This window comes from Glycine max, chromosome 10 (assembly GCF_000004515.6).
Source record: "Glycine max cultivar Williams 82 chromosome 10, Glycine_max_v4.0, whole genome shotgun sequence".
NCBI classification, from domain to species: domain Eukaryota; kingdom Viridiplantae; phylum Streptophyta; class Magnoliopsida; order Fabales; family Fabaceae; genus Glycine; species Glycine max.
Window position 1 is genome coordinate 45,782,537 of NC_038246.2, and position 18,721 is coordinate 45,801,257.

The 18,721-nt window shown below is 34.1% G+C and overlaps 2 protein-coding genes across 5 annotated transcripts; both read right to left on the bottom strand.

Annotated features, from left to right (window-relative positions):
• Nucleotides 1–3,585: 3,585 nt before the first annotated feature.
• LOC100815695 (RNA-binding protein 2) lies at nucleotides 3,586–9,337 on the bottom strand. Of its 2 annotated transcripts, none has more exons than XM_003536386.5 (6): nucleotides 9,040–9,337; nucleotides 5,792–5,934; nucleotides 5,410–5,695; nucleotides 5,225–5,286; nucleotides 5,066–5,147; nucleotides 3,586–3,971 (listed from the first exon to the last, which is right to left on the bottom strand). In XM_003536386.5, the coding sequence occupies exons 1-6, from the start codon at nucleotides 9,116–9,118 to the stop codon at nucleotides 3,868–3,870; spliced, it is 756 nt and encodes a 251-aa protein (XP_003536434.1). In that variant the 5' UTR covers nucleotides 9,119–9,337; the 3' UTR covers nucleotides 3,586–3,867. The 2 variants fall into 2 exon arrangements, with proteins under 2 accessions (XP_003536434.1, XP_006589496.1); XM_006589433.4 differs by having other exon boundaries at nucleotides 5,410–5,698; nucleotides 9,040–9,329.
• A 2,540-nt stretch (nucleotides 9,338–11,877) lies between these two features.
• On the bottom strand, nucleotides 11,878–18,160 carry LOC100816230 (RNA-binding protein 2). 3 transcript variants are annotated; one of them, XM_006589434.4, is made up of 6 exons: nucleotides 17,905–18,160; nucleotides 14,134–14,276; nucleotides 13,754–14,042; nucleotides 13,532–13,593; nucleotides 13,333–13,414; nucleotides 11,878–12,301 (listed from the first exon to the last, which is right to left on the bottom strand). In XM_006589434.4, exons 1-6 carry the CDS (start codon nucleotides 17,981–17,983, stop codon nucleotides 12,198–12,200), a joined length of 759 nt encoding a protein of 252 aa, XP_006589497.1. In that variant the 5' UTR covers nucleotides 17,984–18,160; the 3' UTR covers nucleotides 11,878–12,197. The 3 variants fall into 3 exon arrangements, with proteins under 3 accessions (XP_006589497.1, XP_003536435.1, XP_006589499.1); XM_003536387.5 differs by having other exon boundaries at nucleotides 13,754–14,039; nucleotides 17,905–18,156; XM_006589436.3 differs by having other exon boundaries at nucleotides 17,804–17,940.
• Between the last annotated feature and the right edge of the window lie 561 nt (nucleotides 18,161–18,721).

Here is an 18,721-nt window from a genome sequence, read left to right on the forward strand (position 1 = left end):
ATTTTGTTTTAAACCAAATTCTATGTATGCACGCTATTGATTATTGACATTATAGGCAAGACAATTTACATCAGGTATATGCTTTTGAAGATGCCATGCAAAGGAAAGATAAAATTTCTGAGTTCAGAACTATGCTTTTTGCACATGGAGACTATAAGGGGGATTTGTCTAGATGCTGAACTTTTCCATTTCACCCTTATCCCTGTCCCTGGACCTTTGAGTGCAATCATGTGCATGTTGTTATGTACTGCAGTGAATAATGATCCTATTATTGTAAGAAAAAAATGTGTTTTCAGTATTTGTATTTATAATCAATGTGTACTGATAACAAAAATGTAAATAACTGATAAAAAAACGCAATCAAAGTGTTTATATTTTCAAATGAATTAATGAAACTGGCCTTTAAATTTTATACAATATGTAAATTTATTTTTTTCTCTCTAAAAGTTCTTTATTTTTTTAATTTAAATTCATATTTTTTTTTAAAAAAAAGAACTAAATTCATTAATGAAAACTACTAGAATCTTAACTGCAAAGATGTGAGTTCAAATTTTATTATTAATGTTAAAATCTGGTTGATAAATAATTTATAAATAACCCTTTAAATATTATTTAAGCTTTGAAAATTGTATTGACTCCAATGAATTCTCAGAACTTAATTCCTATATATATATACATATATAAAACCTTTACCTCCCTATTTAAGGTCCTTACACTTAAACACACTTTTGCTTTGCTATTTGTTAATAACATGACAAGCCAACTACATTCAAGGAACCCCAAATTCCACATATAGGCCTGACAATTCTTGCATTTCGTCTCATCTTTCATGAAATTAGTGGCTCAGTTCTTAACAGTGTCCTGTTGGCAAGGACACTGATGATAGTAAGGAATCCCATTTAATTGGAGAAGATAAGAAGCAGAACAGTGTTAGTACAACTGAACAAGACCCCACGGTAATTTCATCAACAAATAAGGAAACACTCTCTGAGCTGTGTTGAATGTTGATGTTGGCAAGGCAAGGTAAACAAACAGGGATGGTGATTTTTTTTTATTTTTTTTGCTTTGTTATGGATTACTTTCAGAGACTAACAATGTACTTATTAAGGAAATGTGAAGAAAAGTCAGCCACCAACCGCACAAGTGATGCCAAGCAATGATAGAGACTGAATGAACAAGCACTAACTTGAAGCTTTAAACTTTCAAGTTTCAATTCAGACTTTTAATACTATCCCGAATTATATATTATTATTACTCTAGTAGTAAGTAAAGCCATTAAGGTACATAAATAACATATCATTCAATTAAATTTCAATTTGTCTATTTTTAATAGCCTAGAACTAGAAAAATGCAGCAAGGTAATGTTGGAAGTTGAGATTTATGGTAGAGTCTAAATTTCATTGGAACTTTTTTAGAATGGTCATATATGAACATGATATGGTATGCTTTGTTTTCTAATGAACATGGTCACAAGAAAACAACGTCAATAAATATTTTTTTTTCTTTCTGACAGCAGCAATAATTGCTTCTACTTTTACAACTGCTACATCTTTAACTCTTTTTACCCGAGTACGTCAAAGAGCAGAGTGGACCACCTGCCGACATATATAAACCGTTGAAGAGAATTTTTATGGGTCAATGTGAAGTTACCCTTCGAATGAGATATAAAGCTTTTTCATAATTGTAAACTATTAGTATTTGCTTCGAAATCACACGTTCGCGTAAAACAAATTTCTCAAAACAATAAGATGCTGGTTAAATGGTCAATTTGATTTCTAAATGTGTATTTAGATTTTAAGTTCGTCTCTCATTTCAAATAAATAGATAACATCTAAAAGTAATCTCTCCATCTTTCACATTCATCGTTTTAGATAAGTCTTGTATGTTATCATTAAAATATAATTTAATTCGTGTATGTAATAATTAAAATGCAATTTAATCTTTATATCCAGGAACTAAATTATATTTTAAAATATAATATACAGAAACCTATAAGAAACAAAGCACAAATGTAAAAGACAAAAATTTCTCAGAAAAAAATTTAATCTGTAAATATTCAGGTAACAACTTGAAACCTGTACACTTCCAGGACTACGTTGACTATTCTGCCTAAAAAGCATGTTTATTTTCTTAAAATGTTACACTTTATAATATTCAAAATTCTCTAAGTTTTTGAATAATTATTGATTACTTTAAAAATAAGTGTAAATAACTATTTATTCTTCAAGGTTTTTTTTTTTCTCTCTTTTTGATATTTCACGTCTGAAAATGTTTAAAGGATTTGTTAAAGGATTTCTAGTAGCCCAAGAACAAGAAGAAATGACAAAAGTCAAAGAAGAGTTTTAATGCACCTCAACGTGACCGAACCAACATTATCATTTGGCGAGCTTTAAATAGACAAAAATAATGTAACAATTTTTTTATAGAAAAAACAAATACACTTGAAGAGGTTGAACGAAATATTCATTATATATACAGGGATTGGATAACTTAGGCACAGTTATCTTTTTTTAAATAAGATAGCAAGTCATAACTATAATTATCTTAATATATATTTAAGATGTAATTTTTAATATATTTTCTTGTAGTAAAACAAGTGAATATATATTAGTAAATGCATATGAATTTTTTTAATTCATCACTTATTTTTTATAAGTTAACAAACTATAACTACAAATAACTTAAAATACACTAAGGTGTAAGTTGCTACCTTCTTTTAAAAACAGGTGGGTATATATAAGTTAACAAATATATAATTTTACTTCATTAGAAATCATTTAATACTTTATTGAACATCCAGGTGAATACACTGTTAAAAATAATAAAACAAATAATTTAATCTTATTTTTATACAATTATTATAAGATTTATTACAAGCAATCAAAACGAAGAATAGTTACAGTTTAATTAATAAATCTATGACTATGCGACTTTCTTATACAAATTTTACATAATGTCATGAAATTTGAATTTGAATCTTTTTAAGCATTATATATAACAGAATTTATGCGTGCACATAAAAAAAATTAAATGACTTTTAAAAGTCTAAAAGTCTTTTTGAGGATCTCTCTATTGAAAAGAAATTCTATAATTTTAGTAAAAAAACTTTTAAAAACACTTATAACTTAGGATCCAAAAACGTCTATAGACTACACGGCTATAGCCTATGGCGTTACTGTACTGGGCCTCTGCCATTATCCTAAATTCATAAAAACAGTACAATAGTTTGATAATTTTTTTAATTAATTTATCATATTTGTGGTAATTTTAATATATAAAAAGTTAAAGAATCATGAAAATGAAAAGGGAGATTAAAAACAGCCAGCCAAACCTAGTTAAATTCTACCTTTGGAATAAATCAGAATATTGGAGCAGTTATTTTATTCCAACATTATTATATCTTTATCTAATCTAATCTAACCTATTGAAAAAGCCGCCTAGGACTGTGGAAGTGAAGAAACACAGTCCTTTTCAAGATCAATCTAGGTAGATGTCATCGGACACCAGGAATTCCGTGGCTGAAGTTTTTGCCACAAGCACACAACCAGTATAGCAGATATTATTGAAAATAAATAAAATAAATTATACCTTAATTAGGTTCATACTAAAATTATCAATATTTATACAACACAGTAAATTGACTAGGCCCATCCCAAAAATCTCCATGTTGGATTTTGCTCAAAATGCAATTGTAGTTTGATTTCAGCCTGTAAAAACTATGTGCACCTCGCAAGCTCTATAACTAGGATTGTAGCCAGGACTAGGAGGAAAAGACTAAATTTGCATGTGAATTCTCACCCCAGAACGATACAGATAAAGGAGGACATTATGACAAGCATAAAACCTAAATGCCTTCCGTGAACTGGCTCACCTCTTGCCACGAGGTCCAGGTCCAGATCTGGGACCAGGAAACCGAGAGAACTGAAGCCGCAAGTGGCTAGACTCTGGATTGAGTTCATCAACTTTATAACCTGTGCCATCCCAACCACAATGTCAGCAAACACTGAAATTTGAGTACATAATTTTGTGAAAAATCATTAACCACGGAGTTCAAATCCTACATACTGAGTGACCAAGATCCTAAACAACACAGGCTATTAGCATGCGGACATAACTTTGATCAAGTTTCTTGTATCTTTAACATTAAGTTCACCATTCAAATAGTGGCACCAGAATTTTCTTTCCAATAATAACTAACTTCCATTAAATGAGTTGAAGAATTTTAAACAATTCCACATCAAGAATGAAAAAAAGTTTATCTAAATTTTCTTTAGCTAGCAGACCAAAGATACGGCTGATTGTTATAGAGGCAGAACTTTGGGGCTTAGTGCTTTAGTGATGAAAAAATATTCATGATATTGATGAAAGTGGTTGTGACAACAGATAATGACATACCAGCAGAGAACAGGAATACATTCCCAGTGATGATCACTAGTACAGCTAAGGCAGACACACACAGAGAACAGGATAATGATAATTTCAAAAGTGACAATGACAATGATATTGACAGTTAATAGAACAGATATCTTTCTATGTGTTCATTTTATGTACTTCAAAATAAAAGAGGATGACAAATGGAAACATGGAAGTTGGCACTCATTTCTCCCGTGTTCACCACTTCAGTTACTATGAAGTAACAGTTTGAATAAACCATCACATCACATTACTTACATTAGATATTCAGTGTAACACAGCGATTTACCACTTTTCAAGTTTAAATCCTTTTAGTCCAAAAGAAATATAGAATATTGAGTAATTTTATCAGTTAGATAAGCATATCATACTTCTACATTTGTTCATATGGAATTTTACTGATAAAATTGCACTTCAGTGCAACTTAGAAATGTTTTTCCCCCATTATGTTACAAAATACAAAACATCCAAAATACATGACAACTTGATAACCACATCTTGGTTCAGAAGGCCAAAAACCCAAGGGAGTTCTTAAATTTTCACAACCTCTATCAAGTCACCTAATGCTAAGATGATTTCCTACCAAACGACTTGCACAATCAAAACATGAAATGAATTTCCTTTCATCTCAGCAGGTAACAAGAAGTGATACCTTGCAATGCACTCAGAGCAGTTGCTGCACAGGCCGGATTAGCAAAATCCACAAAACAAAGGATTAGAGGATCTCCACCACGCTGCAATAAGCATGTATTTCAGCATAAAGAGGGTGGAACAATAAACCAAGTTAGAAGAGGGCAAACAGTACACTTACATGTTTGGATTCTTTGCTCACAAGTCTCACTTCTCTATATCCAACAAAAGGCCGAAAAATATCTAAAAATAGCATTAAGGAATTTGAATAGCTAAACTAAAATAAATGAAGCTGACAAAGCATAATTGAAAGTGTGATGGTACAATTATTAAACAATAACTGAGAAATGAGAACAAAAAGGATACGAGCCACTTCCCTTCTTGTGCTGTCAGATGGGAGACCTTCAACATATAAAGTACTTGAAGCATCTGGGGGTAGAGGTACAGTCTCAGGTCCAGGCATGGAAGCTGCATCTAATGGTAACTGACCACCATAATTGACATTCCGTCCATTTCGTGCATGATCATGACCACCACCAGGATGCCCCATGACAGCAGGATCAGTTAGTGAATGGTGTGGCAATCCACCAGCACCCCTTCCCAATCCAACACCGCCAACCGCACTGGCTTCCCCAGAATTAAAAGAAGTAAGCTGCTTCAGAACCAAAATAGGGAGTTTTCAGCAAACAAGCTGTGAAAGCACATCCTTTCACATATTATGTAAATAAAATAGGTTAAGATTAACTACCCCTGCACTTTGAAGGTACCGATCATAAGCAGATCCAATTGTTTTAGTGTCCTTTAGCATTCGATGACCGGTGTGGTCATCATTTCGAGCAATATAATTATGCATTTCATTACCCCCTGAAGTCAGACCAGAAGGTGACATATCTGCAATGTAACAGAATCTAATCTTACAACTTCTCTATAAAATAAAAAATGAAGCTGAAAATGCATACACTTTATAAAATAAGTTTCAGCCATATATACTCATATGCAATGTCGAATATCATTCCCATCTCTACAATGCTAATCACTGACTATATATAAAATACATTTAACAAATATGCCAGATGCTAGTAAAACACAGTAACTAAAAAGCACATGCACCAAAATGCAAAGTGCTCATAATAATACAAAGAGCATGACATGCACACACAAACTTGTTTGTTGACACCTATCAAATTATCAGCACACGCCAAGTAGCATAAAAAGTCAACAATTGTTACCTGACTAGTTTGTATTAGGTTAACCACTCAAATTGTAGTTACTGGAGTCTTTTAAAAGACTCATGCTTTTACAGCTCTAAGTAGTTAAAACAGTTAGTATTCTCAACCATATATGTATCTGGTCTTCCTTGCAATATAAATCAATTCATCTAGTTAGCTTTCAATAACAGAACACACAATTTCTCTAATAAATTGATGAATATTTTCTTCCATTCTCTTTATCACTCATTACTGATTTCTGTCATGGTATCTGAGAGCTTTTCTTGGATCTGACTCCACTCCATGGCTTCACCACTTAATCCTTTTCAGTCTTCAGAACCCCCACACCACCATCATTCAGTGGATCTTCCACTTCAACCCACTCTTGTATTCCTGTTTCATACTCACATCCAATTTCAATTTGACCTGATGACAAAAATTTCCTAATTTGGAAGTAGTAGGTGGAGGCAGTGATTAAGAAATTGACCAAGTGTAGTTACAAACCCAAAAACCACATCACAATTTATTTGAGGAAAATTATGCATTCTGACATGAAAGCAATAGTTGCCTGCAGGGGGAGTGGCAGGATAAAATGCTTTTTTTTCGTGGCTACTTTCTTCCCTTAACAATCTCGTCTGACCAGAGTCATTGGGTGCACACATTCCTGGATGGTCTTTCATTTGCACTTGTGTGCTAAGGCATATCAACTCAGAAACAAGAAGATATATGATTGATCAATCTCAGCACATCTATTTTGATTAAACCATCATTAATTCCCTGGTCTCCATAAATAATCCACTTTCATCTCTGAATCACACTGATGTCATCCTAGATGAACTTCTAAAGATTACGATTTACGACACTTTTGTGACCTCAATAAACTGCAAAACCGATCCTTACAGTGCACAATATTGAAGCATAGCTCCTTCTTCAAAGAAGCACGAATTGATAAGGCTCAGCAATGTACATTTTTTATTGTAGCTTCAAGCTTTTCCGAAATAGAATGCAGCTTCAAGCATTCAACCCTCTACACCAACATGCCTTGTCACCTCATTTGCCACATGGTCCCCATGTAAATCAAGTCAGCAGTTTTCACCATCACTTGGATATGGTGGTAAATAGAGTTTGCCTTACACTCAGCCCTATGGGTTCCTCTTAAAGTATCAGTCACGAGGCTCACTATTTAGAGGCACCTGTAGTTGATCAGGTTATGTCCGAGGGCATGGAAGTCAGCCTGGTTGTTAATGCTCGATTTCTTGTCAATTATGTCAAAGTTAGGTCATGATGCCATGACTTGCGATCATCAATTTGATCATACCTTGGACCCTTTCTCCAAAGTCCCTTTCGATTTAAGGATCATTCACCACCTCATTTGACCCCATTTATCATCAAAGCAGAACAACAAAGCAATTGTAGTCTACTATGTAGAGACATAGTCAAAACAGGATTTAGCCCTTTTTGCTCATGCCTCATTACCCTTTAAACTCTTGGATCATGCTTTTCTGCTATATACTTAATAAGGAATAAAAAAAGTAAAGGCTAGCAGATGAAACAGAAACCACTCATAACTAAAATGCTCACTGATAGGTCAACAGTAAAAAGACTAAAAAGCCAAGACCTAACAATGGAAGATGCACAGTCAACCAGATGCATCTTACTGCCCTGCATTATGGTGTGTTCCAGCTAGTATTGATTTTTTAACAAATAAAAGTGAAACATGTATATATCACTATGTGTAGCATGTGTACTAGTACTGGAACTATATCAACACCAGTGCAGTGAGCTTAGTTATGGTGGGCTGAGTGTCATACCAATGCTTCTTAGGTGATGTTTGAATTTATGAGGATGGCAACAGGAAATAATTTCAAGTTCCAAAAGAAGAGTTTTTTTTATTATATAGAGAAAAAGAAAATACAAGCCAGAACAATTACATGCACAGATCATTATCACATCTCAATCCTTCACATTCTCATATATAAATCTGCTTACATGATATATTGATAAATCATTAACAAATGAACCATTTCAATACCAACAACAAATCTAATACTCTATAGTGTAAATACTTCATATGATACCAATTTAATAAGTTTGATAGACTAAATCCAAAGTGGTCTACAATATCATCCCAACACATCATCTGAAAAAAAATTATATTTAATATTTGTCCCCATTAAGATTAATGTCTTTCCCACCTCCCTTTTAAGACTAATGTCACTATTACCACCACTTTATTTATCTATCCAAATCCCTCTTAACCCTTTGTCTGCCCAACTCCAATCTTCACTGCCTATCCCCTTCAACATTGCCAAAAACTTAAAAAAAAAACACATATCCATAGAAAAAATAAAAAATCTCGACAAATCTCTAACCTCAACTTATACCCACTCGAAAGAATGTCCTTGTTACTCCTCTAGTCCTCCCTCGGCATAAATTAAACCCGATAAGAATTCAATAACTCAGAACTCAAAATCATAAAAATACTTATCCCAGGGTATACCTCAAGGCTCAGCAACGTATCCATATTCTGAATCTATCCAGCTAGTTTATGTTACAAAAATTCAAACTCCATAATATCATCCTTTGCCTTTTCATAATCTTAAAAACCAACTTTGAACGATAAAAAAAAAAAAAAATAGAGGCCTACTATCAACTTAACAAATCCTATAGCAATGAAGCCCAGTATCAAAATAATTATAAAGACCTAAACTTTGAAATTCTAAAAAATAGTATCTGCTTAAGGGTGTGTTGGGATCGTCGAAGATGTGAAAGAGAGAAAATAGCGAACCATATTCAGTACGAGGTCGTTTGAGCATGGTGGAAGAAGGGTGAAGCGGCTGCTGCCGATTCCAGAAGCCGTCCGTCATGGCGAGAGAGAAGATTAAGTTTTATGGTAATGGTAATTGGTGAAGATGGCGATCCAATCACAAACCCTAATTCGCAAAAACACCAAAAGACCAAACCCTAAGCCTTGGCTCGTTTCTGCAAATAAAAGACAAATTTTTCAACCCCACTGTTTTCGTTTTTTTTTTAAGGAGAACATAGTAGGAGAGGATGGCTTGAGAGTTGAGACACGTTTTTCTTTCTCCTTAATCGACCCAAAAATTTGATCGAAAATTAAAAAATACGATAAAAGTTTGGGTCAATATATTTTTTTTCTTTTCTAAATCACATATATAATTCTTTGAATAGAATCTCACACTAGTTAATTTTTTATAGTGGTCAATATAATTTTGTAATATAGTATATTGAGTTTTCTAAAAAAAACAATATATTAAATTTAATGTATAATAAAAAATATATAAAATTTAAATTAATATTTTACAATGTATATTTTTAAATGATGATCCTATTTTATGGATTAAGGTGTCATTTCCCCCCCCCCCTAAATTTTTGTAATATTTTTTTTATGTCCTTCTTATATCTTTGAATATTTTAGTATTCTTTTTATTTTAAAATAGTCAATTAAAATTTTTGAACTTTAAAATCTAATATCCTTATTTAATAGCTGAAATAAGTAGGAATTTGTAATATTTGAGAAATCTAAAATCTAATTATCCTTCTTTAGAACATGAAACAAAAAATGTAGTTGAAAAATTTGTCTTTTATTTGCGTGAACGAGCCAAAGCTTAAGATTTGATCTTTTGATATTTTTACGAATTAGGGTTTATGATTGGATCTCCATCTTCACCAACCATCATCACCATTATCATGGTCACTATTGTCGTCACCATCTTGTTACTCTCATCGTTGTCATCACCATCATCATCATCTTCATCGTAATCAACATCAACGCTACCATCACATTATCATTGTTATTATTGTCATCACTGTCACCATTAATATTATTTTCATTATTTCACCACCACTTATCATTACCTAATTTTTGGGATTAAATTTGAGTGAAAATAAATTTGAAATGTGAAATTTATATGATGAAGAATAAAATAATCGATTAAGTAAACAATATAATCTATTATTTCGTGTCTTGTGACTTAGGATTTGCATAGGTACACAAATAATTGGTTACCCAATTAAGATAATTGATTATCTCATAAAATAATCTCTTATCCCGTTTGTCGTGTTACTTGGGTAGCCTTATACCAGATAGCCTTATAAACAAAATTGATTAAATCAAAGCATAATTGATTAACTCTATTTTTGCTCCAAAAAATCAAACTTGTAAGCACTTTTTCATAAGACTCTCCTATTTTTTTGAGATCTTTGTCCATAAAAGAGTTTTGAGCCAAGAAAGAGCCATTTTGAAGATTCATAACTGGAAATCAAGATTTCTTAACATGAAGAAACAACGCATCATTCAAAAGGATGTTAGGAGGGTCTTCGTTGAAGAAATATGATAAATGTGTTGAATTTCTTCATATCAATTACTCTCAAGTGATATTACTCTTTTTTCTATTTTTGTATTAATCTTTGAGTAGGGTCCTCAAAAGAGTTTATGTAGTAGGGTTCCACATGGGTAGTTTGATTCTTACAGAGTTCAAGAACTTGTTGCATAAGTGTTTGTACATTCGTCTATTAAGTGTGTTTGTAATCATTGATTTATTTAATGGAATCTCATACTAGGGTTGTATGAAAAATCTGGATGTAAACCACACGAGTGATTGAACTAGTATAAAATTTACTTGTACAATCTTTCTCTTCCCTTATCTCTTTGCATCTACAATTTTTTAAGCATATTTCTTACTATTGTCATATTCATCTTTATTGTTGTGTATTAGCTATCTTCCATTAAATAATATAAAAAAAACAAATTAACTACAGCATCCATTAGAATCAATCTTTTGATTTCAAGACCAAGTTTTATATGTAACTAAAATTGAAGGTATTCTTAACAAATCCAAGAAGATTTGAAAATAAGTTTTTGGTGATCCAATTCACTCCCTCTTAGATCCAGCCATTTCCTTTAACAATAAGTTAAAAAAATCATTATAAAAATAACCAAAGTACAATAGTTTGATAAAAAAAAATAATAATCAATATACCATATTCACAGTACTTCCAAATTATAAAAATATTTTAAAACATTACGCAATGCAAAAGGAGATAAAACATACCAATCAAACCTAATTGAAGGCTCTAACAAGTCTTTCTTCGTTTAACCATGGAAGCTACCAATTTACACCATAATCTCTATGGAATAAATCAGAATTTTTTTAGCAGTTATTCCTACATTATTATGGCCGAGTTTGCTGAAACTTTAAAAAATAACTTTAAAATAAACACTTTTTATATAAGTACTTTTTTAAGAAACAAATAAGATTTGTTTCTTAAAATAAACAGAATTTTTTTTAAGCAGAAACAGATTAAACAAGCACACTAAAAAAACAGAAAGCTACTTATTTCATTAAAATAAACACTTATTTCAACAAATAAATTTAAACAAACCGACCCTACATCTATCTAAGCAATGAAAGAAGCAATCTAGGTAGCACCATAAGGCCTAAAACTAACATTTGCACATATATGCCAAATGTCATCAAACACTAGTAATTCCCATGGCTCAATAAAACAGACTAAAGTTACAACAGCTCTTTCAAGCAAGGACACAACCAGTATAGCAGATATTATTGAAAATAAATAAAATAAAAAATATAATAATTATACCTTTATTTGGCCAACAAAAAACAAACTCTAACTAGGTTCATTAAAAAATTATGAATATTTATACAACACAGTAAATTGACTAGGCCCATCCCAAAAATCTCCATGTTAGATTTGTTCAAATTCAATTGTAGTTTGATCTCAGCCTGTTAAAATAGTATGTGCACCTCACGAGCTCTATAATTAGGATCGTAGCCAGGAGGGAGACTAAATTTGCTTGTGGTGAACATTGATTTGTGAATATTCTCACCCCAGAATCGTATGGATAAAGGAATACAAGTCATTGTAACAAGCATAAAACCTAAATGCTTTGGGTGAACGACCTCACCTCTTGCCACGAAGTCCAGGTCCAGATCTGGGACCAGGAAACCGAGAAAACTGAAGCCGCAAGTGACTAGACTCGGGATTCAGTTCATCAACTTTATAACCTGCACCATCCAATCACAATATCAGCAAAACTATGAAATTTGGGTACATAATTATGTGAAAAATCATTAACCACTGAGTTCAATTCCTACATACTGGGTGACTTAGAAGTAAGAAGAACCCAAAGAACACAGCCATTAGCTTGCAGACATAACTTAGATCAAGTTTCTTGTTTCTTTAAACCATTAAGTTCTTCATTGAAATAATGGCATCTAAATGTCATCATTTAATTGAAGAACTTGATGGCAAGGATTTAAGAAACTTTCAACTAAATTTTGTCCTTAGCTTGGTGACCACAGATACAGCTGATGGTGATATAAAAGAATATTCATTATACTGGTGAAAGTGAGGGTGATATAGCAGATAATGGCATACCATTAGAGAACAGGAATACATTTCTAGAGTTCATCATTAGTACTGCAAAGGCAGACACACTAGACACCAGGATGACAATGATAATAATGATGACGATAACAATGATATTGGTAGTTAATAGAACAGATATATTAGTATGTGTTCATTTTATGTACTTCAGAATGACAGGATGACAAATGGAAACATGGAAGTTGGCACTTGGCACTTATTTCTCACGTGTTCACCACTTCAGTTACTATGACGTAACAGTTTGAATAAGCCTTTAAATCACAGACAACTTACATATAGATATTCAGTGTAACAGTGATTTACCACTTTCCAAGTTTAAAACCTTTTGGTCCAAAAGAAATATAGAATATTGAGTAATTTCATGAGTTGGATAAGCATATCATACTTTTCTACAATTTTACTGCAACTTATAAATGTTTTTCCCTCAGTATGATTCAAAATTATAACAAGACATCCAAAAAATTAATGACAACTTAATAACCACATCTTGGTTCAGAAGGCCAAAAACCCAAGGGAATTCTTCAATTTTCAGAACCTTCATCAAGTAACCCTTGTGCTGAGATGATTTCCAATTTCCTATTATATGACTATCACAACAAAAACATGAAATTAATTTCCTTTGATCACAGAAGGCAACAAGAAGTGATACCTTGCAATGCACTCAGAGCAGTAGCGGCACAGGCCGGATTTGCAAAATCCACAAAACAAAGGATTAGAGGATCTCCGCCACGCTGCAACAAGCATGCATTTCAGCATAAAGAGTAAGGAACTTTCAACCAAGAAACAGAACAACGATAAACCAAGTTAAAAGAGGACAAACAGATAACTGCTACAAACAGTAAACTTACATGTTTGGATTCTTTGCTCACAAGTCTTACTTCTCTATATCCAACGAAAGGGCGAAAAATATCTAAAAATGACATTAAGGACAAGACAGTTGAAAGTATGACGATACAATTCCCATACAGTATCTGAGAACAAAATAGGTAATTTAATATAAATGAAGTGACAAGATAGTTGGAAGTATCAATATAAAATTCCTATCCAGTATCTGAGAACAAAAAGGATGCGAGCTACTTCCCGTCTCGTGCTGCCAGATGGGAGACCTTCAACGTATAAAGTACTTGAAGCATCTGGGGGTAGAGGTAGAGTCTCAGGTCCAGGCATGGAAGCTGCATCTACTGGTAACTGACTGGCATAATTGACATTACGTCCATTTCGTGAAAGATCATGACCACCACCAGGATGCCCCGTGACAGCAGGATCAGTTAGTGAATGATGTGGCAATCCACCAACACCCCTTCCCAATCCAACACTGCTAATTGCACTGGCTTCCCCAGAATTAAACGAAGTAAGCTGCTTCATAACAAAAAAAGTAAGTTTTCAGCAAACAAGCTGTGAAAGCACATCCTCACACATATAATGTAAATAAGACAGGTTAAGATGTTACCCCAGCGCTTTGAAGGTAGCGGTCATAAGCAGATCCAAGTGTTTTAGTGTCCTTTAGAATTCGGTGACCAGTATGGTCATCATTTCGAGCAATATAATTATGCATCTCATTGCCCCCTGAAGTCAGACCAGAAGGTGACATATCTGCAATGTAACAGAATCTAGTCTTACAACTTCTCTAGTAAAAAAATTGAAGCTGAAAATACATATCTATATTATAGAAGTTTTGCCATATGCAATGTCATCCCTACAATGCTAATCACTGACTGACTATATATAAAATACATCTAACAAATGTGCCAGATGCTAGCAAAACACAGGTAACTAAACAACACATTCTCCATAACGCAAAGTGTTCATAATAATATAAAGAGCAGGGTGCACTCACCCAAACACGCTTGTTGACACTTGATACCTATCAAATTATCAGTTCATGCCAAGTAGCAAAAACAGTAAACCATTGTTTCTAGACTAGTTGTATTAGAGTAGCTACTAAAAAATTGTAGTGACTGGACTCAGTTAACAGACTTGTGCTTTTACAGCTCTAAGTAGCTATACAGTTAGTATTCTCAAACATGTGTATCACTGATCTTCCTTACAACATAAGTCAATTCTTTTAGTTAGCTTTTAATATCACGACACATAATTTCTCTAATAATTGATAAATATTCATTCTCTCACATTCCTGGCAGATCTGAGAAACTCCAGAATTATTTTCTTTTGCACATGTGCTAAGGCATGTCAACTCAGATCTAAACTCAAACAAGAAGAATTATGATAGGATCAATCTCATGGACTTCTAATTATTACAACACTTCTGTGCCCTCAATAAACAGCAGAACGGCTTACAGAACAGCTTACGGCGCACAATATTGAAGCCTAGATGCTTGTTCAAGAAGCATGAATTGATAAGCATCAGCAATCTTCTCTTTTGAATGTAGCTCAAGCTTTTCTAAAACAGAATGCTGCAGCATCAAGCATACAACCATCTGCACCAACTTGCCTTGTCACCTCATCTGCCACATGGTCCCCATGTAAATCAAGTCAGCAGTTCTCACCATCGCTTGGATATGGTGGTAAATAGAGTTTGCTTTACACTAAGTCCTATGGATTCTCTTAAAGTGTCGGTCACAAACTCAGTAGGCTCATTTTAAGAGGCAGCTGTAGTGAATCAGGTAATGTAAATGGTCACGGAGGGCCTGGTTGTTGATGCTCAGTTTCTTGTCAATTATGTCAAAAGGTTAGGTCATGATGCCATGACTTGCTATCATCTATTTGATCATAACTTGGCGCCTCAACGGCTCAACCAGCCTATTTAGTTCTGAATCCAGTACAAGCCTATTTACTTTCACACAACCACCACTACAATAGTACAATTCACCTACTCTTGGTCTCCATGCTGCACCCACTTTTGGGAACACTTCTACTCCACTTTATACTCAGCAACAAGCAGTGTTATCACATGACGGTTATGGTGGCGCGCCATAATGGCATTACGAAGGTGTAACAGTGGCCTCCACAATCCGTTAAGCGCTATTCTAGCTCATATAACGGCGTCCGCCATTTGGGCTATGGCGCTTTGCATGGCCATAACGACATGGCGGTTCACGGTGGGCATGGCAGATGTGGTGGGTTTCCTCTGTTTTTTTTGAAAATTTTGAGCTCAGGCTGGCCCATTAGAAACAACCTGACTCGAAACACAACTGTTACTCTAAGTTGAACCCTTCCCTCTACGAGTACAAATCTTTTCTCACACTCACTTGAACCCTAGCAGCACAAAACCTTCCTTATGTGCGAACCCTCCGGCAACCCACTTTGTCCTGCGATGTTCTCTACTCTGATGACTCTCTCCGCTCCAACATACTCTGGTTTTTATCTTTCGTTTTTCTATTTCTTTTTTTCTTGAACTTTTTCTCTCTCCTTTTCTCCTCTTTTCAAATGTTCTTTACTGTTTATTATGTTTGTTTATGTTGGTGCTGAAATTCCCTTTTTCAGAATTGTCCTCTGTTCTGTTTTTTTTTTAAAATTTCAGAGTTTTAGTTCTGTTCTTTTCAGAATTATTATTTGTTTGTAGTCCGGAGGTTTTCTTATAAAACCCCTATTCCAATTATTTTTCAGTTATAGGATAATATTAGGGCATATGTTTTTGAACCTGATATATACCCGAATTTTGCATTTGGTTCCTAATAAATTTTTCCTTTGAGATGGGTCCCAAATATTTGAAAAATTTTGTGTGAGGTCTTTGCCGTTAGAAGGGATCCATTAACTGTTGATGTGACCGTTAACTCGACACGTCAACAAGCTACTTGTGATGCCATGTCAGATTAAGAATGACATGTAACGCTATCACACACCAACCTAATCCCCAATCGCGTGTTGTGGAACATGATAGCAGTGTGGTGCCACGAGCGGAGAATCCCCTTCAAAGCAGAAAGGGTTACAGGGAAACACAACGGTGGAGTTACCATCAAAGCCGCATTATAAACCACGTGAATGACAGTTTTGTTTTTGGTCAGCAAGCTCAAGGGAAATGGAAAGGAAAATAATGATAATGTTAACATTCCTTTGAGTGTGGAAGACACAAACAGCATCGTGTACGAGCTTTGGGGATTGGCAAAGACAAATTAGGATAGCTGAGCCTGTATAGCTGAAGTGGGAGCGATTCTGCTATTGGTTCAGTTCCTTAATGCAGAGGAGAATCCGAGCTTGCATGTTAACACCGTGACGACAAATGGGGGTGTCCATGGCAGCGATGCTGGAGGAGGGGCTGACGATTCTAGAGGCGGTGGTGACTGGTGAAGAGGGGTGGTGGTGGTGGTGGCGTATGCCGAGATTAAGAGGCTGGGAGTGGTGTTGAGGGAGGGGTCAGAGAGGGCAAGGAAGAGGGGGAATGGTGCTGCTCTGAAAAGGTCCGTTTTTGAGATTGGAAACACAGACCCATTGGCACAGTTGAGGAATCCCTGAAACCAAAATCATATTTTGACAATAGGGTTTAGATGGGCATGTGTCAATGTGTTCTTATGCAAGAGGATTTTGAGTGCATAAGAGATCTAGTGTTTAAGTTGATTCAGGGTCTGAAAAGCGACTGCAGCCAATTCATGGCGAAACACAAGGGTCTGAAGTCGACACTACTGCCATGGTTGCTTCCTCAACTTGCCGATGTGTCGAGTTAACGACTACATCAGCAGTTAATGGATCTCTTCTGAGGACAGAGACCTCGCACAAAACTTTTGAAATATTAGGGATCTATCTCAAAGGAAAAATTTAGTAGGGACCAAATGCAAAATTCAAGTATATATCAGGAATAAAAACATAGTTAAGCGTAATATTAGGGACAGCTATAAGCACTCAAAACCAAAGCAATGATGCTTTTAATATATATATATATATATATATATATATATATATATATATATATATATGCCATCTTTGTCGTTTTTGTTCCGGTTTTTATATATATAATTTTTGTTGTCCGCCATGGCGTGTTGTTTGGGAACCTTTTGCATTCCTCATTTACTACAATCAATACCACTTTTCTTGAGCTGGTTTTTAATGATCAATGGGCACTGCTCCCATAGTCTCTAATATAGAATTTAGGTGGCAAGGATAAAGAAACAGAGAGAAGAATAACATAACAGAGAGATAAGAGAAACAAAGATCAGAGAACCTACCTTTGAAATTCTAAATAGTAGTAGTCGCCTTAGGGTGTTTTTGGATGGTCGGAAAATGTGAAAGAATGGCGTTATGAAGAGAAAGAGTGAAAAGAACGAACCGTATTCAGTACGAGGTCGCTTGAGCATGGCGGAAGGAGGGAGAAACGACTGCTGTCGATTCCAGGAACCGTCCGTCATGGCGAGACAGAAGATCAAGTTATGGTTATGGTGATTGATTGGTGAAGATGAAGATTCAATCACAAACCCTAATTCACAAAACACCAAACCCTAATTCACAAAACACCAAACCCTAAGCATTGGCCCGTTTCTGAAAAGAAAAAAAAGAAGACAAAATTTACAACCCCACCCCACTCTTTCCATTCTTTTTTTTTTAAAATAGTACGGATGGGTTGGGGCACGTTTTTCTTTCTCCTTATTCGACCCAAAAATTATGATTAGGTTAGCTATTTTATGAGTTAAGATTGCATGAATATTGTTTTTTTTAATATAATATATCAATTTAATATTATATATATTTAAATAAAAATATATTTTATAATATATATATATATATATATTAAATTAAAAGTAATTATATTATATTCTTCTTGTATTTTTAAATGCTTTAGCCTTTTTTCGGTTTAAACAGTTGATACTTTAAAATTTTGTAATTTAATTAATTTATTTTTCTCGATTATAACCTATTAGCTACTGGGGAAAATGTTAAAAATATATTACTTTCTAACACACTTTTTAAAATATATTCTTTATGTTCTATTGAAATTTAAACATGAACTAAATACAAAAATGAAAAGGGGGAAGGAAAAGAAAAGAGAAATGAAAAGGAGGAGGTTAGGGGAGGTGGGTGGGTTAGTGAAATCAGAAAAGGAATGGTGGGAGGAGGGGAAGGGGTTGGGGTAGTAGAGTAATTTTAGG

Bases quoted from the DNA above. Each gene is read 5' to 3' on its own strand.
- LOC100816230 (XM_006589434.4), bottom strand. From the start codon at position 17,983: ATGACGGACGGTTCCTGGAATCGACAGCAGTCGTTTCTCCCTCCTTCC. The intron at 14,277-17,904 runs GTTCGTTCTTTT...GTTACATTGCAG, and splicing joins GCGACCTCGTACTGAATACG to ATATGTCACCTTCTGGTCTG. The intron at 13,415-13,531 runs GTAAGTTTACTG...TGCTTGTTGCAG, and splicing joins TGAGCAAAGAATCCAAACAT to CGTGGCGGAGATCCTCTAAT.
- LOC100815695 (XM_006589433.4), bottom strand. From the start codon at position 9,118: ATGACGGACGGCTTCTGGAATCGGCAGCAGCCGCTTCACCCTTCTTCC. The intron at 5,935-9,039 runs GTTCGCTATTTT...GTTACATTGCAG, and splicing joins ACGACCTCGTACTGAATATG to ATATGTCACCTTCTGGTCTG. The intron at 5,699-5,791 runs GTAGTTAATCTT...TTGGTTCTGAAG, and splicing joins GGTACCTTCAAAGTGCAGGG to CAGCTTACTTCTTTTAATTC.